This window comes from Megascapheus bottae, chromosome 12 (genome assembly GCF_031878675.1).
Source record: "Megascapheus bottae isolate mThoBot1 chromosome 12, mThoBot2.hap1, whole genome shotgun sequence".
Classification (NCBI taxonomy): Eukaryota; Metazoa; Chordata; class Mammalia; order Rodentia; family Geomyidae; genus Megascapheus; species Megascapheus bottae.
This window is the reverse complement of record NC_143520.1, coordinates 13,131,720-13,153,485: the sequence shown is the minus strand read 5'-3', so window position 1 is coordinate 13,153,485 and position 21,766 is coordinate 13,131,720. Positions and strand designations below refer to the sequence as shown.

General features: G+C 37.2%; 1 protein-coding gene across 4 annotated transcripts in view; it reads right to left on the bottom strand.

Moving 5' to 3' along the window:
• The window catches only part of Abcb11 (ATP binding cassette subfamily B member 11), a 62,582-nt gene that overhangs the window by 9,358 nt on the left and 31,458 nt on the right, over positions 1–21,766 (bottom strand). For 2 of the 4 annotated variants that reach the window (XM_090342697.1, XM_090342695.1), the window contains exons 15-21: positions 21,365–21,566; positions 20,255–20,318; positions 15,704–15,803; positions 9,596–9,760; positions 4,269–4,373; positions 4,018–4,179; positions 1,739–1,942 (exon numbers count right to left, since the gene is read on the bottom strand). In XM_090342697.1, coding sequence (XP_090198823.1) covers positions 1,739–1,942; positions 4,018–4,179; positions 4,269–4,373; positions 9,596–9,760; positions 15,704–15,803; positions 20,255–20,318; positions 21,365–21,566 — 1,002 coding nt within the window. Of the gene's footprint in view, positions 1–1,738; positions 1,943–4,017; positions 4,180–4,268; positions 4,374–9,595; positions 9,761–15,703; positions 15,804–20,254; positions 20,325–21,364; positions 21,567–21,766 lie in introns of all 4 variants that reach the window. The other 2 variants (XM_090342694.1, XM_090342698.1) reach the window with 2 other exon arrangements.

The window sequence follows — 21,766 nt, the reverse complement described above, 5'->3', positions numbered from 1 at the left end:
TATCCCGATTAAATCACAGAAAAGTTGGAAGTGACACTATGCTCAAGAAGTTCAGTGCTAGCCTTGAGCAAAAGGAGTTCAGGGGCAGTGCCCAGCCCCAGAGTTCAAGACTCAGGATCAGAAAAAAAGAAAAGTAAATAAAATAGTATTTTTGAATGTCTTTGGAGACAAAAGATCTTCTATGCCTAGTGTGGTGGCTCACACCTGTAATCCTAGTTGCTCAGACCTGAGATCTGAGGATTGTGGTTCAAAGCCAGCCCAGGCACTGTGAGACTGGAGTCTGTGAGACTCTTATTTCCAATTAACAACCACAAAACCAGAAGTGGTGCTGTGGCTCAAGGGGTAGGGAAGTAGACTGAAGAGTCCTGGGACAGCACCCAGGCCCAGAGTTCAAGCCCCACGAACAACAACAAAAAATCATCTAATAAAATAAACATGGTAATAAAAAGATAAGTTGACAAAATTTTTAGTTTAACTACAAAATTTACCTTTTTTAATGAAAGTTAACTTTCCAGTCTATACTATAAATGTATTTTAATCTATAAGTTAAATAATTAAGGAAAATAATTCTGAACTTCAGAAGGCACAAAAGTGGACTGCTTTCTGTCTACTTTTGGTGACAGCTTTTTGATGGCAGCTTCTGTCTACTCAGGCAGTGACATTCTTCCTCTCAAAAGAGACAAAACTTAGATTATAGTGCATTTATTAAGAGTGAATGTAGGGCTGGGAGCCTGGACTAGTGGTAGAGTGTTCCCTTAGCATGCACAAAGCCCTGGGTTCAATTAGTCAGTACCACATACACAGAAAAAGCCAGAAGTGGTGCTGTGGCTCCAGTGGTAAAGCTCTAGCCTTGAGAAGGCCCAATGACAGTGCCCAGACCCTGAGTTCAAGTCCCAGAACTGGCAGAAAAAAAAGTGAATGTATACCTGTGATTTCTTTTTTCTTTTCATTTTCTTTTCTTTGCCTGTCCTGGGCCTTGAATTCTGGCCTGCTCACTATCCCTAAGCTCCATTTTGCTCAAGACTAGGACTCTACTACTTGAGCTACCGCAACACTTCCAGCTTTTTCTGTGACTAATTGGAGATAAAAATCGCATGGACTTTCCTGCTTCAGTGGGCTTTGAACTGTGATTTTCAGATCACAGACTCCTGAGTAGCTAGGATTACAGGCAAGACCTACAGGTGCCAGACCCACCTGTGGTTTCGTTTACCTGAAAAATGTCCATGCCACTATTCCCCAGTTCTCCTTAATGGCCAAATATAAATATACATGGATTTAAGATGCAAAATTAGAACTTAACTTGTATTTAAAATTCAAACTGTAGCTTATGATGCTACTTGGAAAAGATATTAAGTGTGAAAATTTAAAGTGTAAACCATTACAGAGGATCTATGGTCATTCCTCTATGTAGATGGCAGAACTCGGGAAAGCTATGAAGTTGAAAAGCCCAATAGGGAGAAAATGGAAATATCCACCCCCACAAGCAATATATACCATATTGAGGTGTGGATGGAGTATCTATCTGAGCAATTAAACATGTAAGTATCTATCATCACACAAGCTCAAATTCATACATCAAAACTGTATTGCCATAGTCTTTGGGTAAAAGAAACAGGCAAAGGACCTCTCCCTGCATGTCTATGGGTTAACAGTCTCCTTGAGTCTCTTTATATTCCTCATATTTAGAAATTACCTGTTAGCCACTCAGCCACAAGCAGAAAACTGGATTGAAAGTTACCTGTCCTGCCTTTTCCAGAGCCTGCTTGTCTTGAGAGGCAAAGTTCGTCAACATTCTGGTCTGTAGGGCTCCCGATAAAGCCAAGAAAGGAAAAAAACACACGATGACCAGACTGAGCTTCCAGCTAAACAAGAACGCAATGATCATTGCCACAGAGATGTTAGTGAAGGAATTGACCATCATCCCAATCTGAGAGCCGGTAGCCTGTGAAACAAAACAATCAAACCATCTCACATACTATCTCTTGACCAAATCTATTATGTGAAGTAGCTATTTTGTTGTAAGATACAGCAAAAATAACCCTACAAGTGAAATTGAAGCAAGGAATACCTATGTTTTTCAAAATTAGAAAGATATCAAATCAACAAGTTAATGATCATCTCCAGGTCTTAGAAAAGTTGTTTTAATAATAAAATTTGGCAAAAGGAAAAAAGATAACAAGTAAGTAGAAGACTCTAAAAGCATAATATAAAGGATTGATAAAATAGAGTTGGTTCTTCATAGGCTCAATGATTTCCCTCATTTGTCATAATCAGTAGAAACCTTGGGCTCTCCTAGCAGAGATTTACAATAGAGCAAAACCTAGATACATAAGGCCATACAGTGTGACGCTAAATGAAAGGACCTCTTGGATGTAAAAACAAAAGCCATATAATGAGTGATTGTTGTCCTTAATATACTATATTATCTCTCATCTCTTTTGCTGTCCCTTGGTTATCTCATATTGTTACAGTATTTCACTTTGTTATCTGATACATTGGATAAATGGGTATTTGGTTATTTGAAATTGGATAGGGAAGGGGGAAAACAAGATGAGGGGTGGGGGGGGGGAGGGAAATGGGGACCAAGACCTGAGAAAGGGTATCAGTGTATGTGAAGTAATGCCCTTCTATCTGATGAATATAATGTAACCCTTCTATTAATTACAATAAAAATATATGAGAGAAAAATAGTAAATATAAAATAGAGTTGGTTTTTAAAAAGAGAATGCAATGATAAATCTTTAGTAGCTAGACTGAGGGAGACAGAAACAAAAACAAACTCAAATAAAATTAGATATGAAAAATAAAATATTCAAACAGATGCCACAGATATTCAAAAGATCATCAGGGACTATCTTGTAAAACTATATACAATCAAAAAGTAAAATCTAGAGTAAATGGGAAATAATTTTGAAACATATTACTTATCAAAATTGATCCAAAAGGATATGATAAACTTGAATATACTGGTAACATGTAGTGAGATTAAGCCAGTAATTAAAAATCTACTAACAAGTAAAAATATGGATCTGACACCTTCAGTACTGAATTTTATCAAATTAAATTTGATAATGAATTAACACCAATGTTTCTCAAGCTACTCCATAAAACTGAAAGAGAGATATCCTTCCAAACATATTCTACATCTATCATTACCCTGTTACCAAGTGACAAGGTCACTGCAACAGAAAAGTAAGTTATAAGCCAATACTAGCCAAATACTAGCAACTGAATTTCAGCTGCACATCAAAAAGATCATACGCCATTATCAAGTTGGTCTCACTTTAGGAATGCAAGGATGGTTCAACATATGCAAATACATAATCATAATATTTCATATCAATAGAGTGAAGGATAAAAGTCAAATGATTATCACAATAGATGCAGAAGAAAAATTTGATAAAAATTTAACATCCCTTCATGGTAAAACCCCTCAATATATTAGGTATGGAGGCATTACACTTCAGTGTAATATAGCCTACTTAGAGGCTAACTACCATTAGAAATGGTGGGAAGTGTGGGTTTGGGGTATCCAAACCCCATTAGCTTCTATTTCAAAGGAAATAGTTATCAGAGCGCTATTGAATCTGAACATCTATGCCAGCTAATATTCTACCACCCCTTCCTACTATGGTCTACAAAGTGTCTCTCTAAATTTTATTTTGAAACTTAATATCCAAAGTGAGAATTGTAAGAGTCAGAGATTATAGGAAGGTAATTAGGTTATGAAAATTGTACTTCTATAAATAGAATTAATGCTTTTACAAGCAAAAAAGTGAAGGGAGTATCCTTGTCCCTTCTGCCTTTCTGACACATAAAGATGGATCAACAGAATGCTCCAAATTCAGTTAAAACAAATCCTCTCAAGACACTGAATCTTGTGGCATATTAAATATGGATTCTTCAAACTACAGAAATTAAGAAATTTATATATATATATATATAATTTAGAAATGACCCAGTTTAAGACATTTTATTACTGGATTCCAAATGGACTAAGATAGTCCCACAGCTTACCCCTTGAACTTGTGTAGCATCTGTAGCAAGTCTTGTTGTCAGTGATCCTGGGTTGTTTTTAAGATCATCAAACCACCCGATGTCTTGCCCTAACATTGCCCTGAAACCACAGGTACGTAGCCTTTTTGTGAGGAGCTCTCCAGATTTAGCAAAAGTGTATCCCTGAAATATTTTTTAAAAAGTCTTCAGTAATATTTCAACATAAGAAAGCAAAATAGCCAAAATACTTAATGAAAAATAGGATTCCTTACCTGCAAAAATTGGGTGAAAATGGATACACAGCCCATGACAACAAAAAATAGGCACATACCATTAATCTGTGACCTTTGTTCTTCTTTATCAGGAAGTGAAAAAGTCTTTGGAAGACAGTAAGCAAGGAAAACCCATTAGTACCATAACACAGCAGTCAAACATGTTTAAGTGAAATTTCTCTCAACGTATCATTATACATTTATCTAAAGCACAGAATGTACGCTAAAAGTGACCCTTGGTATAAGTTGTGGAGTTTAGGTGCTTGTGATGTAGCGGCGAAGGTTTATCAACTACAGCCAATGTACCACCCACATAAGAGATAGAGATAATGGAGGAGGGCAGAGGGTAAGCAGAAAATCTCTAAACTTTCTTTTTTTGTCAGCCATCGGATTGAGCTCTGGGCTTGGGCACTGTTGTTGAGCTCTTCAGCTCAAGGCTAGACCTCTACTCCTTGAGCCACAGAACCACTTCTGGCAATTCGGTGATCAATGGGACATGAGTCTCACAGACTTCAGTGTCTGGGCTGGATTTATACCGTGATCTGCAGATTTCAGCCCCCTGAGTAGCTAGGATTACAGAAGTGAGCCACAGATTCCCGGCTTAGACTTTCTTTTTAATTTTACTATAAACCTAAAACTATATTTAAAATTATCTCTAAAATGGTTCTTTTTAAACATAATTAAACTAAGGCTAGCTATAACATTGTGGTGATATACGTTAATTCTCCATGGGGCAGAATGCCTGGTGAATGGAAATCAATGACAAGAATTACAGAATTTTTGTGCTGTTTACTTGCCTGTTTTAATCAACTATGTTGACTTTTCCTTGACATAGATGAAAAAAGAATAACATGATCTAGGCCTTGAACTCAGGGCCTGAGCACTGTCCTTGGACTTTTCTCAAGGCTAGAGCTCTACCACAACACCATTTCCAGCTTTTTTCTATGTATATGGTACCAAGGAAATGAACCCGGGCCTTTGTGCGTGCTAGGCAAGCACTCTACCAATATGCCAAACTTCTGGCCCACGTCCAGTATTCTTCAAGCTCTATCTTGCTCAAGATGTATATACACGTGTGTGTGTGTGTGTGTGTGTGTGTGTGTGTGTGTGTGTGTGTGTGTGTATGTGTGTGTGTGTGTGTGTGTGTGTGTGTGTGTGTGTGAGAGAGAGAGAGAGAGAGAGAGAGAGAGAGAGAGAGAGAGAGAGAGAGAGAGAGAGAGAGAGATCTTTAAAATCCAATTTGCTATCAAGAGATAAATAGCATTGGCTTAAGAAAAAATTTACATCTATCTGAAACTAAAGTTGTTACCTCTAAAACAATATAAAATGAAAACATTTCTCTCCCAGACTTATGGAGATTGTAAGTGGACTTTTCTAAGTCCATAATAATTAATAAATGATACTCACATTTGCATGATGAACTTGCTAACATTAGCTTATGTAACCAATTGAGACTCAAGCTCTTGCAATAAGAAAATCCATACCAATGGCATTGCCCATCAGCAGAAAGAGATTTGGTGTTCAAAAGAAAAGCTTTCGTAATTCATATGACATGAAGGAAATGTAAAAACTCTGGAAAGCTATGTATTAGAGAAATATATAATACATCCTTACTTAAGGTCTTGAAAGTTATTTCAGTAATAGAATAATACCAAAATGTATTCCCTCTCTTTCTATGTGTGTGTATTGTATTTTGTCTACTACACAGCAAATAAATCTAGCAAACCATAAAAAAATGGCACACACCTAGGATTCTCCTAGCAGAGGATGACAATAGCACAAAACCTAGAAACATAAGGCCAAATGGGATGAAGCTAAATGAAAGGGTCTCCAAAATATGGAAACAAGAGCTTTATCTTGTGTGATTGCTGTTCTTACTGAACTATGTTATTTCTCTTCTCTTTTGTTGCCCTTTGGTTAATCTCATATTGCTACAATATCTGACTTTGTTACCAGGTATATTGTATATACATTTATTTGTTTATTTGAAATAGGAAAGGGAAGGAGAAACAAGGAGGAGGTGGAGGGAGGGAAATGGGGACAAAAACATGGGAAGGGGTATCAATGTGTGAGAAGTAATGCACCTACTATCTGTTGAATAAAACTGTAACCCTTCTATACATTACAATAAAAAATGGCAAAGCAAAACCATTCTGTTCCAATGACTACAATTTGCAAAGTTGAGAGAGGGGTTCTAAGTTAAGAAGGTTTTACTCTTTCAAGCAGGATGTTTCTAGCATTTCACATAGGTATGAATGGGTTCAAAATGACACTATAACTCACAAGTTTACGGGGGAATTAACAGAATTAGCTTAGTAAAGAAAAAACATATTATGGGGCTGGGAGTTTGGCCTAGTGGTAGAGTGCCTGCCTAGCATGCACGAAGACCGGGGTTCAATTCCTCTGTACCACATACATAGAAAAAGCCAGAAGTGATATGGTGGCTCAGGGTAGAACACTAGCCTTGAGGAAAGCCCAAGGACAGTGCTCAGGCCCTGAGCTCAAGCCCAGGACTGGCGAAAAAAAAATATTATACCCATCTGAGACTTAGGTTGTTGCCTCTACGTCACAAGAACCTAAAATATCCTCCCTCAAAAAAAGGAAAAGATATGAAAATGTTAACAGAAGAATTAAAAGCAATTGTAAAAACACTAGCTAAATACCCTGAAATGCCAAACTATAGTACTACAATTGCTGTTCTTCCCAAAAGTTACCCTTATAAGTGGGAATATACAATTCAGATTAGCCTATTTAACTCTTGTTCTGTACATGGAAAACTAAAGCTTCAAACATCAAGTCATTTGCACAGGTCATTGTAGGGATTTTAAAAAATTTATTCTATTGGGGCCAGGAGATGGCCTAGTGGTAGAGCGCTTGCCTAGCATGCACGAAGACCTGGGTTCGATTCCTTGGTACCACATACATAGAAAAAAGCCAATAAGTGGTGCTGAGTCTCAAGTGGTAGAGCTCTGGCCTTGGGAAAGTCCAAGGACAGTGCTCAGGCCCTGAGCTCAAACCCAGGACTGGCCAAAAAAATATGGCAAAAATCTGTTCTGAGTTCTTAGTACATTCTTATTTTCACAGAACTACCTATCCATAGACTCCCTCTTCTTGAGCCAGTACAGTTCAGATTTGTATCTTTTTTATGTTTTGCACTAGTTAAATTTATTTCAGGAGAACTGTAACATTCATTAAATGTATCTATGTGGCAGAAGGTATCAAATGCGTAGTTTAATCTACCTTAACTTCAATTTAGGTTTCCCTGAATTAGGATTCTCAAAGCAACCCAAGAGGTAGGATTCCTGCCTGTATCACAGGCAAAGAAATTGGTTTCCCTCAGGGCCAGTCATGTGCCTAAACATACATAGTACAGAATAGAGACCTGCAAAAATCTCAGGACTGGCTGACTCCAAAGTCTATACTTTTCTCTGACATGCTACATCCAAATTGAAATTATTGGGACAGTTGGAATATTTTTCAAGCCAAAATTTCCAAGGGAAGGTGAAAACAGATAAATGCTGCTTTAGATGAGGATTGAGGCTTTTATCAATTAGCAACCAGACTCCTGTGCGGGCTCAATTACTGTGAGGCTCATGTCTTACAGTGTGTCCTTAATGTAGCATATGTAGATATGTTGGAGTGAAATTAAAGCAATTAAAGTCATAATCATAATTATACTCTGTGAAAGTATCATGAGATTACACAACTGAATCATTGATTTTGATGCTGAGGGCAAATAGTAACAAACTCCATCAGAAAGATAGTGATTCATCCATTCCACTAGCAAATATTGAATTTTATCATTGAGCTTTGACCATTCTGGTCCTGCAGCCACAAAGAAAATTTCAACCACTTAGTCAAAATCCACACTTGGATTCCTGATACTTCACAGAAGGGCCATAAAGAATATGCTGTTTGATAATTGCCAAAAAGATACTCCAGGAGGGCAAAGTTACAGGTGAATTGTTTGCTCTCAGTATTGCACAGCCACTAGATCTGGAAGAAATCTTAGCCACCATCTTTGGTAACCCTTCATTTTATAATTTAGGAAACTGGAACTCAGAGAAGTGGGACGATGTGCCCATCAGGGCATGGGTAGTACCTAGCACAGTACTTGCAGAGAAAAGATCTCCAGGTAGGAAATTCAGGACTCTTTCAACAGAAGGATTGGGTGCAGGTGATTAAATATATTCTTTATTCAGAAAGAAAGAAAGAAAGAAAGAAAGAAAGAAAGAAAGAAAGAAAGAAAGAAAGAAAGAAAGGAAGGAAGGAAATCCAGCATCGTGGCTCCTCTGGTTTTTGCTCTTCTTTGCTTTTTGCTTCTTTCTCTCTTCTTCCTTTCTCTCTTCTTCCTTTCTCTCTTCTTCCTTTCTCTCTCCTTTCTTTCTTTCTTTCTTTCTTTCTCTCTCTCTCTCTCTCTCTCTCTCTCTCTCTCTCTCTCTCTCTCTCTCTCTCTCTCTCTCTTTCTTTCTCTTCAGCTCAAGGCTACTTTCTTTCTCTCTCTTTCTCTCTCCCTTTCTCTCTCCCTTTCTTTCTCACTCCCTTTCTCTCTCTCTCTCTCTCTCTCTCTCTCTCTCTCTCTCTCTCTCTCTCTCTCTCTCTTTCTTTCTTTCTTTCTTTCTTTCTTTCTTTCTTTCTTTTTTTCTTTCTTTCTCTTCAGCTCAAGGCTACTTCCCCACCCCTGGGCTTGGGCATTGTCCCTGAGCTCTTCAGCTCATGGTTACCACCCTATCCTTGAGCCAAGCCCCACTTCCCATTTTCTAGAGGTTAATTGTAGATAAGAGTCTCAGGTCCTTTTGTGCCCAGGCTGGCTTTGACCTTTGATCTTCAGATCTCAGCCTCCTGCGTAGCTAGGATTATAGGCCTGGGCTTCCGCGCGCCTGGCAAATTTATTACTTTTTAACTTTTCCGATTTTTTCTCTGCAATTAATAGGTGTGCAGAAAATTGTATGCAACATACTAACACCTGCCAACAGAAGTCAAACTTTAGCTCAGCTGTTCAGTGATTTAAAAAAATTACCCAGAATCTTCTTTGTTATTTATGGAATTCTGATTTGATTTGCATACAGGCAAACTGCCTTCTTCTAAGCTTCAACATTCAATGATAGCAACATTTTTTTACAGAGTGCCCTGACAGTCCTAGGGACTGTATTTAGTTTCACCCTTCTACCTTCTCTATGATGGCAACTTAGAGATCTTTAAAAGTGAGAAATGTGCTAATAAGAAATGAGCTCACTAAGTTGGGACAAAGTGCTGATGTATCAAATATGATAATGCTACAAACACAGAAGTCACAAAGAAAGTAAAGCTAGTTGATACTCGCTTACCCCAAGAATTTGGCTGAATATAAAGGAATAGAGGGGTGTAACTGCCCCATTAACAGCTGCACTGAGAGCCCCCACCAGCATGTATGGCCATTCTGGAGCATTGACTTTCATAATCTTTCTGAATGAAGCAGGGTGAATTTCATCTTCCACAACCGTGTCCTTGTCCTTGAGAGGAAAGAGGGTAAAACTGATCAGGTGATTCCATAGATGTACACACCGTCATTTTGTCATTTCAAAAATGCATGTTTGTTCTATCATCCTTCGTTCAACATTTACAGTTTTTAGAGCCATCGATTGATTAGTTAGGCATTCCAACAGAGATCTCAGGGATAGGATGATGTGTTACTTTCTGAAGAAAAGTTTTGAGTTACTTGAGACTAGGACTGAACTTGTGGAAGTACTCACAGGATGTGAGGGGGTGGTTATAGTTCGCACGTCATAATTATGTGTGCCCTGTCTCTCAGGATGTAATTAATATGTGTAGTATATTTTATTCTCTTGATGGAAAATATTTTATCTGCCATTTTTTCTTTGCCAGTAATATAGCAAAAACAATCTGTCATGGCGAATACTATTTTATCTGTCACTTTTCTTTGTTATCATGATAGCTACTTCTTGGTGTTTAGGCTCATTTTTTCATTAATGTGTTAAAAGTATTGCTTCATTGTAGAAAGCTCTAGGTAGCTTATGTAATATAAAATTTTTCTATTAAAATATACTGAAAGTATCTATAGAAAATTGATTAAAAGCTATCAGTGAATGCTCTATTTCATAAACAATTGGTAATTTACCCTATAGTATCTGCATCTCAGGAATAGGTAATCAGATCCTCAAAAGCTTTCCCCTTGCTTACAGGTTTATAAAGCATACCATTAATCACACTGAAACCAAAAGCTGGAACTTTGTGCATTTTTATTTTATTATATTTGCAACCAAATCAATGTAGAAATGGAGACTAGGTGGTGATAATTGTGTTGTTGCCTCCATTTCCAATTCTCTCTTAGCTGCTTTTTAATATCTTCATATTTTAATCATTACTGCTCAGTTGTGCAAATCCTCTGTTGCATCATTTTATTCTGATAGTGTACCACCATCAGGGCACCATGCCATAGAGAACCACACATGGAACAGATATAGGAAGAATGGGGATCTTAGAGAAGAGCCAGGTGGCCACAATTGGAATTTATCACCAAGCACAGAGAGCTTTGGGTCTCAGTTACCTTCCCCTTAAAATGAGTTAGAATAGGTTGCTTCAAGGACATAATTTCATCATAGCTGTATGATGATCCTATCATACTTCTATCTTATGAGCAGAGGCATATTATTTTTATACGGATTATTTTTCAAAGGTGTCTGTATAGCAAACAACTTTAAAGAATGGAGTCTTGGTGATGATAGAGTCTGTAGGGCTTCACAAACCTACCAAAACCAACTAAAAATATTTTGATATCACAGAGTCACACAAAAAGCATTCGAAATCGCAAGTTCTTGCTATGATCTTCAGAATTTTGAATTTTTAATCACCAACTATCAGGAGTTTATGAGAATTCAGATCTGGACACTAAGAGTTGTCTAAAACGTTATAGGGCCTAATATTATGCTGTATTACAACCTATGTGTATGATTTTTCTCATCTCTGTGACCAAATACCTAGAAAATATCTGAAACTAGAAAACTGTTTCCCAAATAATGGACTAAAAATTTTATTTTGATATAGTTAAATGAACAGCAAAAGAATAAAAGGAAACCATGACGTATACTAAAAGTAATTCTCTCTCTTTTTTTTTTTTTTTTTGCCAGTCCTGGCCTTAAGCTCAGGGCCTGAGCACTGTCCTTGGATTTTTCTCAAGGCTAGAGCTCTACCACTTGAGCCTCAGCACCACTTCTGGCTTTTTCTAAGTATGTGGTACCAAGGAATTGAACCCGGGTCTTTGTGCATGCTAGGCAAGCACTCTACCACTAGGCCAAACTTCCGGCCTATTCATTTTCTATTTTTATTTATGATTTTACAAAACTAAATATGAAGGGATTATGATGAAATTAACAGCAAATCACTATCTGACTGAAAACTAAGACTGTGAAGTTTCTCTCTGTGTATGTGTATATCCTCACAGCAGAGTTTGCACCTCTGTTATAGTCATAGCAAGTTGTTCATTTTCTTCCTTCAGAATAAAGAAGGAGCTCTTAGCAAAGCCACAGTAGAAAGAGCAACAGTGGCTTTTGTTTGCCTTCACACCACCAACACAATGCAGAGCATAGGGGAAGTGTGTCACCCTTGTTTACTGGATGGAATAATACATGAAGCTTTTGCACTCATGGTGCAGGTATACAAAAATACATGTATGTTTTTACTTTCCAGAGGGTTCAGTGATAGACCCAGGATTCCCCCAGTTTCCTTCCTTGAGTCTCCTGTGTGGACAAGAAGAAAACAGAATTTCCTCCTTGAATTTTGTTTTTCTTTCTTTCTTTCTTCCTTTCTTTTTTTCTTTCTTTCTTTTTTCTTTTTCTTTTTCTTTCTTTCTTTTTTTCTTTCTTTCTTTCTTTCTTTCTTTCTTTCCTTCTTTCCTTTTTGAAATTCTTTGATTGTCCCATATTATTTGATTAAATGGTGCAAGAAATAGGACAATGACATTTGTACCAGTCTTGGAAAGAAGTTTAGATATTTCTTGTCATCACTCTTTGCTATCATTACTATTATTCCACTTTAACCTGCAGGTGAGAATTTCAAGAAGGAAATCATTTTGAAGAAGGGATAGTAAATTTCCAGAAAATTCTTTAACTTAATGCACTTATGAGTTCTGACAATTTGTCAACTCGTTTTAGGCTTCAGGCTCACATGGCTAATATTTATCATGATATGTACAGAAGAAAAGTGTTTAGTGCTACATTTTCTATATAATTTTAGTAATGTTTTTCAAGAGGGAGAAATTTGCAAGTTAAATATCTAGAAGTATAATCTCAATTCTCTAAAAGACATATTAATTTTTCAAAATTGGATTTTGCACCTTGCCTTCTGTACTTTGTTTCTGAGTTCCATCCAAGAAGGGTTTGTTGACTTGATAATAACTTTCAGCTCTGATAATAAAGAATTATCTGTATAATGAAGGAACTAAGACTTTCCAAATACACTAATTAATATTTTAAGTCATTTTCATCTTCCCACCTTATAATCAGTACCTGAATCCTTTAAGTGAATTGCAAAGTTATAATGTCTGATATTAGATTCTAACTTCATGTTGCATATATTCTACCTCTTGGGTATTTTTTTCAGTTTCACAGAAAAAGACGCCTAAATATTAGACACTAAAACCTTAGATAATAGGCTTCCTCTAATCCCATTTATGGGAGCTACAGGTAAAGCTTGGAGAGTGAGAATAAATGGTCTTACCTATGACACTAGCTAACTTTGAATTTGGGGGGGTGCGTAACCCCACTTACAATTTGGGAGCAGAGACATAAAACAATCCTGTCCTAAATTTTCAGTCAATACTTCAAGAGACCACAAGGTGGAGATAACTGTTTTATGCAAGCAGACCATTAGCAACATAAGATGGTACATCCCCAGTCTACAGAAGGTAACGTAAGGCCTCCTCCATCAAGATAAGAAAAAGAAAGGATTTTTACTATTTTTTGCACTTGCAGAATTTAGTAAGAATTGAAGTACTTTAAAATGTTGAGCAACACTCACTCATGCAAAAATTTCCCTGAGATTCAAATTCGTTAAATTTTATTAACTCAAATTCCATTGTTTTACGCCTTATTCCTTAAATTTAAAGAACTTTTCTATTATTGCACAAACAAGTAGTGGAATATAAGCTCTTTTCCTCTTAGAACTTTAGCAAAATCACGTCTTTATACAATTTTTATTCCTTTTTCTCTCCCTTAACTATAGAGTACAAGGTGACATCTTTTTACATATGCTGAATGTGCTGGGAGCCAGTGGTTAATGCCTGTAATCCTAGTTACTCAGGTGGCTGATATTTTGAGAATTGAGATTCAAATTCAACCCAGGCAGAAAAGTTCTCAAAAAGTTTCTCCAAAAGTAACAAGCAAAAGCTGACCTGGAGTCATGGCTCAGGTGCTAGCGCACCAGCCAAGCAAGCATTCAGAATTGAAAACCTGATAGCAAAAATAAAAATAGATATAAACATCGGGTGACATTTAGTTGCCTATTCCTAATTTATAATGCTAACGAGAATACAATATAGACTTTTTAAAATTTCTTTGACACTAATTCCTGTAGGTGATGTAGATTTCCCCTTCCTGTGCTAATTCCTCTCTTCCCCAGCTTTTCTTACATCTAAAGAACTGTGGAAGTCTGATGTCCAGATCTCTGGGGACTCAGAGGCAATCTACTTGCTTAATCTATCACAGCAAAGAACTAGGGTTTTCTTTTTTGGTCTCCCTACTTCTCTTACTTTTACTAACAAACATTTACCTAGAAGCTAGAAAAACTGAAAAGCTGAAGATGATTGGTACTATTAAGTTTAAATTTCAATGTAGTGTTTGGTCTTCCTCCCTTGAAGTTCATTCAGCTTTTTGCATCGCAGTTGTTTGGGGAAATACCATGAACATAAACAAAGTAGTTGATTTCAGAACCAGAAAAGTTGTTGAGTCTCTGAAAAGCTTAACATTCACATGTTAAAAGTTTTCTCTTATTGTGATTTTTACTGCATCTCTTAAATAAATTCTATTGTCTTACAGAATTTATTTAGTTACTGAGACTTCTGTTTATTAAAAAACTAAAACAAAAAGGAGGCTTAATAATCTTCCTCTAATAGATAAGAAGTCATAAATGGTATATTTTATCTCACATTTTTCCATGGTGAATTCACGTGTATGATATCTTAGTGGATTCACAAGTTGGAATTTTACTGAAGACAGTTTGAAATTTCATCCTGCAAAAATGATTGTGCTTGTAATTGCAATATTCTCTGACTGACTTGCTCTGATTACTCTTAAAGCCTGGGTCTTGTTTAACCATAGAAATTCACGTTTTTCATTCTAGTTTAAAAATCTCCACTGTTCTACTTGGTATTCTCCTAGCCATGACACTAAGTAAGATATGATAGCTAAGCTTAAGCTTAGTAAGGAATAAAGCAGCATAACTTCAAACAGAGATCAATTTAAAAAAAATACCATGAGGAGATCTAACGTGAGGCTTATAGGGGATTGAAAAGAGAGCAACAGCCAGGGGCCAGTGGCTCATGTTTGCAATCCTAACTACTCTGGAAGCTGAGGCCTACAGGAAAATCTTTAAAGTCAGCCCACCCAAAAAGCCTGTGAAACTCCATCTTCAATTACTAGCAAAATGCCTAACTAGAGGAATGACTCAAATACTAAAACACTGGCCAAGAGCAAAGTACCAGAGTGAGAGTATCAGGCCTGAGGAGGGCTTGGAAGAAGAGGTTGAATGGCTACAATTTGTGGAAATTAATATTATTTTCAGTAGAAGGACACTGCATCCTTATGAATGGGCCTCTTGTTTTGACCACACTTATCAAATACATTTATGGATCAACTATTTTGCCAGTTTTATTATGATCTAAGAGAAGACTTTAAAATCAGAACAGAAAATAACTTTTTAGATTCAAAAGGCTACTTGCATATAAGTAAAATAATTTCTAAACACATTCAATAAATACCATTTCTATGTTTAGTATATTGGTTCATTACTAGCTCAAATTTAGTTAACATGTATTCTTTTTTTTGCCAGTCCTGGGGCTTGACCTCATGGCCTGAGCACTGTCCTTGGACTATCTCAAGGGTAGAGCAATACCACTTGAGCCACAGCACCAGTTCTGGATTTATCTATGTATCTGGTATTGAGGAATTGTGCATGCTAGACAAGCACTCTACAACTAAGCCAAACTTCCAGCCAAACATGTATTCTTCGCAGTAATTAATTTCCTAATTTGTGTTTCTTTTTTATAATTGTGTAAAATATAGGGTTCACAAGTGGGTTCTCATGTTCCCTATTCTATTTCATGTGACCTAGTGAACCATCACAGATGTACATATAGAAAACACACATCTCAGGTATAAAGAGCTTCTCAAAATCTCAGGATAGACTCTTTTCACTGCCCCCATAGTTGTCCAATGCCTGACCTTTGTGTCTTCATAAGGAGACTTATGATCTACAGCAGTCATTGGTGGTTCGTGTGCCAGCTGAGAAAGCTGAGACTTGGAGCGTTGCCGGATGGAAGCTCTGTAAATAAAGAGAAAGACACAAGAATCTGTAGATGTGGGTAGGTTAGACCATAATTCTGCTGGTGTCCAAGCTTTTATCACATGTCAAAGAAACAGAAATGTTTCAAAGGTAACATGGCAACAAGGATAGGGAACTTCCAGGTTAGGTTTGAAAGACCTTGTCATGGGTCAGAGTAGATTCCTGTAGGCCCAGCGCTCTAGAATTGTCCAAGTGTGACCAAGGAGGGAGAAAAGTAAAGTTGAACACAGTTGTCTCAGGGTTTATATGATTATGCTAACTGCTACCATGGCAAAGAAAATTGGTCATAGCTTTTAGTTACCATTCTGGTTTAGGGTGTACATTGAATCTCTTTATCTCTGTCTCTGCCTCTGTGTCTGCCTCTGTCTCTGTCTCTTGTCTGTCTCTCTGTGTCTCTGAGTCTGTCTCTCTCTTGCTATGTGTGGACATGTGTACACGTGTGTGTGTGTGTGTGTGTGTGTGTGTGTGTCCATTTTTCTTATGGAACAATGAAGAGAGAAATGTTGGAGTCAATGAGACATGCCTCGATGACTAGCACACTCTAGATGGAACTAATCACTTTTTTCCCCTGTGAATAGTTTCATCCAGAGAAAACTAGATTACAACAAATTCCTAGGTGTTATCTATGACTATCTGTTTAGCCAGCTTCCTGTGAAGTCAGCAACAAGTCAGCTTAAGGTTCTTTTATTTATTTTGCTTTTCTAGTCCAGGGGCTTGAACGCAGAGCCTGGGCATTGTTTCTGTTTCTGTTTTGGTACTGAAGAACCAAATCCAGCTTTATACATGCTAGGGAAGCACTCTACCACTAAGCCACATTCCCAGCCCCAACTCAGCTTAATTACATAACTCAGCACCATACTCTTTTAATGGTTCTGCCAATCAGGTTCAGCGCTGAGCATTTACCTGAAGGCCTCCCTTTTCCTTATTCTTGCCATGTGTCATATGATTAGCTATGAAACCACTCCCCGCCCCTCCTCTCTGTCCCCAGAGTGAACTCTGGGATACTCCCATTCCTTCTTATCTGGCTGGTGACTGTAGTTATTCCTTCGAATTAGATAACTGGTGTTAGGGCCTCTTTTCCAGAAGATGAAGAGGAGGTGGTGTCACCACCTACAAAAAGGTATGGTGCATTACAGAGATGAGCCCCCAGGTTCCAAAGAGGCAGCAAAGAAGGATATGTGGGGAGGAAGGAGCATCATAATGCAGGGGACTAGTACTTCTACCTTGTTTTGAACATGGTAGACTTACAGTAGTGTCTCCTCGAGTTTCTGTGACTTTAATCTTATATTTCTTAAGTCTCACTCTCTCATCTCATCCTCCAAACCATTCCTCCAGCTTGGCATAGGTTCTCATGAGGCCATGAGCGCTAAGTATGTGGAGAAAATACTTGACTAGACAAGGTCCAGTGTCCATGGTTTCTTCCCAGGCTTATCAAAAACACTGGAGTAATAAGATAAAGCTCTTGTTTCCATATCCTAGAGACCCTTTCGTTTAGACTCATCCTATATGATCTTATGTATCTAGGTTTTATTGCCCTTTGGATAATCTCATATTGTTACTGTATCTGACTTTGTTACCTGGTATTATTGTATATACATTTGTTTGTTTATTTGAAATAGGAAAAAGGGAAGGGGGGAAACAAGATGATGGGGGAGGGGGAGGGAAATGGGAACAAAAATGTAAGAAGGGGTATCAGTGTGTGAGAAGTAATGCACCTACTATCTGGCGAATGAAATTGTAACCCCTCTATACATTACTTTGATAATAAAAAAATAAAATAAAATAAAACACTGGAGTAAGATCACCTTACACCCCTTTCTGAAACAATACATCAACTGGTCTTTCCCCTCTCAGAAGCTCTGTGCCACTTTTTTCTCTCAAAAAGATAAGCTAATTTGGTGACAAAATTCTCTCTCATTCTGTACATTATTATTTAGGACACTATCCTAAACAATCCACTTAATTGTTTTTGCTGTATACTTGTTTTTGAATCTAAAATATATTGCTGAGAGGAACTTACCCATCAGGAAAAAGAAAGCCAAAGAAAAAATACAAATCTATGCATTTAGCATAAAACCTAAATCTCTGCATAGAGGAGTTTTTTCAGCAGCTTTCTTTATTGAAGCCTATAAATCTTTCTTTGCACATGGTTAATAGCTACTTTCTGTCTGTAGATAGTATTTCTGTATTTTTCATCCTAGACACTAGAATTTAGAACTTGTGAGAAATAGGAAGTACTTATATTTAAAATGATTATCTACAGGGCTGAGAGTTTGGCCTAGTGATAGAATGCTTGCCTAGCATGCACAAAGTCCTGGGTTTGATTCCTCAGTATCACATACATAGAAAAAGCTGGAAGTGGTGCTGTGGCTCAAGTGGTAGAGCTCTAGCCTTGAGAAACCCCAAGGACAGTGCTAAGGCGCTAAGTTCAAGACATAGAACTGACTAAATAAATAAATAAAAATTCAAAAATGATGATATATTTCTAATAATAAATGAAATAAAAGTACATAGACTGGGAAGAACTTTTTCCCTCCTGAAAGTTGATAGAATATTTACATTCTTGTTGGCATTACCACAGGATACCCTTATTTTAACCTAATGAATCAAGTGTTTACAGGGTATATAGTATCTTCATGTCATTGTTTGTATTGGCTATATTTTTATTCATAATTAAATATACTTCGAGATGTCCATAAAGCTTCCCTAATAAGTTTAGTAATTTTATAGCTCTTACTCTATAGAGTAAATCAAGCTATTGACTTGTTATGTTTTCAAAATCATTAAAGGCAATAAACAAGCACTTGTCCTCAAAATAAATACAGTAGACTGGCTCTGAAGAGAGAAAAAAATAATAAAGCAAGTATGGCAAGAAGTGGAACAGGAGAATGAAATTGACTGGAAGGTAGTATAAACATGAATGCAGATATAACAATGAAATCACTCCTGTCATAAGGACATATAATGTGAAGCTAATTGAAAGGACCTCCAGGATAGTGAAACAAAAGCCATATAATGAATGATTGTTGTCCTTAATGTACTATGTTGTCTCTCATCTCCTTTGCTGTCCCTTGGTTATCTCATATTGGTATAGTATCTCACTTTGTTATCTGATATATTGAATTTATTTGTATTTGAATATTTGAAATTTGATAGGGAAGGGGGGAAAACCAAGACGGGGGGGGTGTGGGGGGGGAGGGAAACGGGTGCCAAGACATGTGAAAGGGTATCAATGTATGTGAATTAATGCACCTTCTATCTGGCAAATATCATGTAACCCTTTTACTAATTACAATAAAAAAAATCCAAAAAAAAAAGAAATCACTCCTGTCTAATATAAGGTAATAAAAAATAAACCAATCCTGAGATTTTAGAGCATGGAATATCCATCAGTGTTAAGAACAATTATAGGAGTTACTGCCTGAATGTTTTATCTTAAGCATCCCCACCTCCTTTCTGCTCTATAAACAATCATCTTAAATGAACAAGTCCTACAACTGAATGTTTGATCCAAGTAGAGCCTTAATTTAATATCTTTGGAAAGGTGATGGTGAAGAGAGATAAGAGAACCATCACCTGCTGCTAGTTTCCCAACAGAAAGAAAGAAAATCTTGACCAGTATTTTCAGGAATACGGACAAATATTCTCAGGCAGAATTCTTAATACATGTACTTTCAATGTTGTAAAATCCTTTTTCAGTGAAATTCTTAAGCCAGAATGAAAGATTAACTTTATGCTGACAATACTCTGATGTTTTGAAGGTACATACTTAGATTTGGAGACTTCCTCTTTTAAAACTAAGAAATATATTTTAGTTTTATCTGACTGAGGTATAATTTGATATCAGAGTCCTTACTCTAGAGCAAAGGTATTTGCATTTCAATTGTCTTTCAGCAATTAAAAAATGGAGCCAAATGCATGAATATGATCTTCATAAAAGACAGTCTCTCACACCACAGTTAGCTTGAGTGGGGAAAAGAATACAAGATTTAATTTTTTATTCTTCTAGAAAAGTAAAAGTCTTGCTATGTAGGCCAGGTTGGTCTTACTACATAGCCTAGGTAGGTCTCAATTTTGAGATCTGCCTGCCTTGGCTTCCTGAGAACTGGGATTATAGATGTATGCCAGAGTAACCATCTAAACTGACCTTTAAACCCCCTTTCTAAGCTCCCGAAGCAATCTTTTCATCAGAGAATCCTCTATCATGACCTTGCACTCAAATCGTTGAGAAGCACACATGAAACAAAATCCCCGTGTAATAGAGACATACATTCACAATAACAAGGCAGCTTTTTGGTTATGTGCTTACCCCCATAAAAACTGGGAATCTGCCTATGGCTTTCTTTGATGTATCTGAGACAAGGCCTAAGGTTCACAGCCACAAATACGTCCTCAAAATACTTGTCAACTTGCCCCATTGTTGAGCTTACCTCAAACTATCCTGGTAGCCCCCTCTGCTGAAGGGCTGCTGGGGCACGTTGTCTTCAGTTGCATCTTTTCCTGTTTGACATAACAAGAGTCTCTCCTTAGTATATTCAACCACTGGTCATATTTAAATAGAATTATTTACTGTATTTACCTAAAATGTAGCTACAATGTCTGATGCCAAACATTCTGCTAACTTCATTCTAATAAGTAAGTAAAATTTGCAAATTTTTCAACAATCTTTTTGTTTGTTTGTTTTTGCCAGTTGGGGGGCTTGAACTCAGGGGCCTGGGCACTATCCTTGGACTCTTTTTTCTCAAGGCTATAGCTCTACCACTTGAGCCACAGCACCACGTCCAGCTTTTTTCTATGTATGTGGTACTAAGGAATTGGACCTGGGTCTTCGTGCATGTTAGGCAAGCACTCTACCACTAGGCCAAACTCCCAGCCCCCAACAACCTTTTTCAAAAATCAAACTGTCTAATACAATTAAGTCATGTAAAATATATGCCAGCCTGTTACCTCGATAGAAATAGGTATATGTTAGTATGAATCATACAGTATTTAAGGAAAGCTCACTAGAAAATGACAAAAAAATGATAGACCTAGCAAACTTTTCAAAAGCCTACCCAAAATGTTATATGTGTTTTAGGGCTAAGGTGGCTCATAAATACAAATATTAAATGGTGAAGAAAATTTAGAGAGGTTGGTTAATTTAGCTTGGGATAATTACCAACTTTGAAAGTTCAGATTGAGAAAGAGAAAGTGGACTAGGACCTGAAATGTTCATGCTTGAAAATAAGTATAAAACTCTAGACATTGATGAATTTACTCAAACAGTAAGAATGCAATAACTCTAGTGTACAGCACATAGAAAGAAGATTAAAAAACTTCTACTATTTGCAAGGAGTAAAGAAAAGGAATGAAACTAAAGACTAGGAGACCTTGGGTTTAGCTCTATGACTTGATCCAATATCCTCCTAGCCTTCAGAAGTTTCCATTATCATTTATATAATGCCTGCCAGGACTGCCAGGAGAACAAATTGAGCATTGAAAGCCATACATTACTGTTTGTGTTTAATACAGTGTTCAGGAGAAAGGGAAAAGCTACTTGCCCTGCCTATCCTCTTTATGAAGGGCCCGATCTCCTTGGCTTTGCAAAGTCACTAGTGTGAAATAGACGCCTTTCCTTTCCAACAGCTCTTGATGGTTTCCTCTTTCCACAGCTGCGCCACGTTCAAAACCAATGATGACATTTGCTGCTCTTACTGTGGATAAGCGATGGGCGACCGAGATGATTGTATGCCCATGCTGAATCTGTAAGAAAGTGTGGTACCCCATCAAACAAGAGTGCACAACAGAGCTGACACTGACCTTCAGAGTGCTCAAAAATCCACATGTAATCTCAGGCTTGGACCCTAGCCATACACTTAAATAGGCTGTACAGGCTTTAGAAAAGTCCAAACACTTTCTGGAGCCCTAAATCCTAGCATCTATTAGTTAAGTCACCACAATTA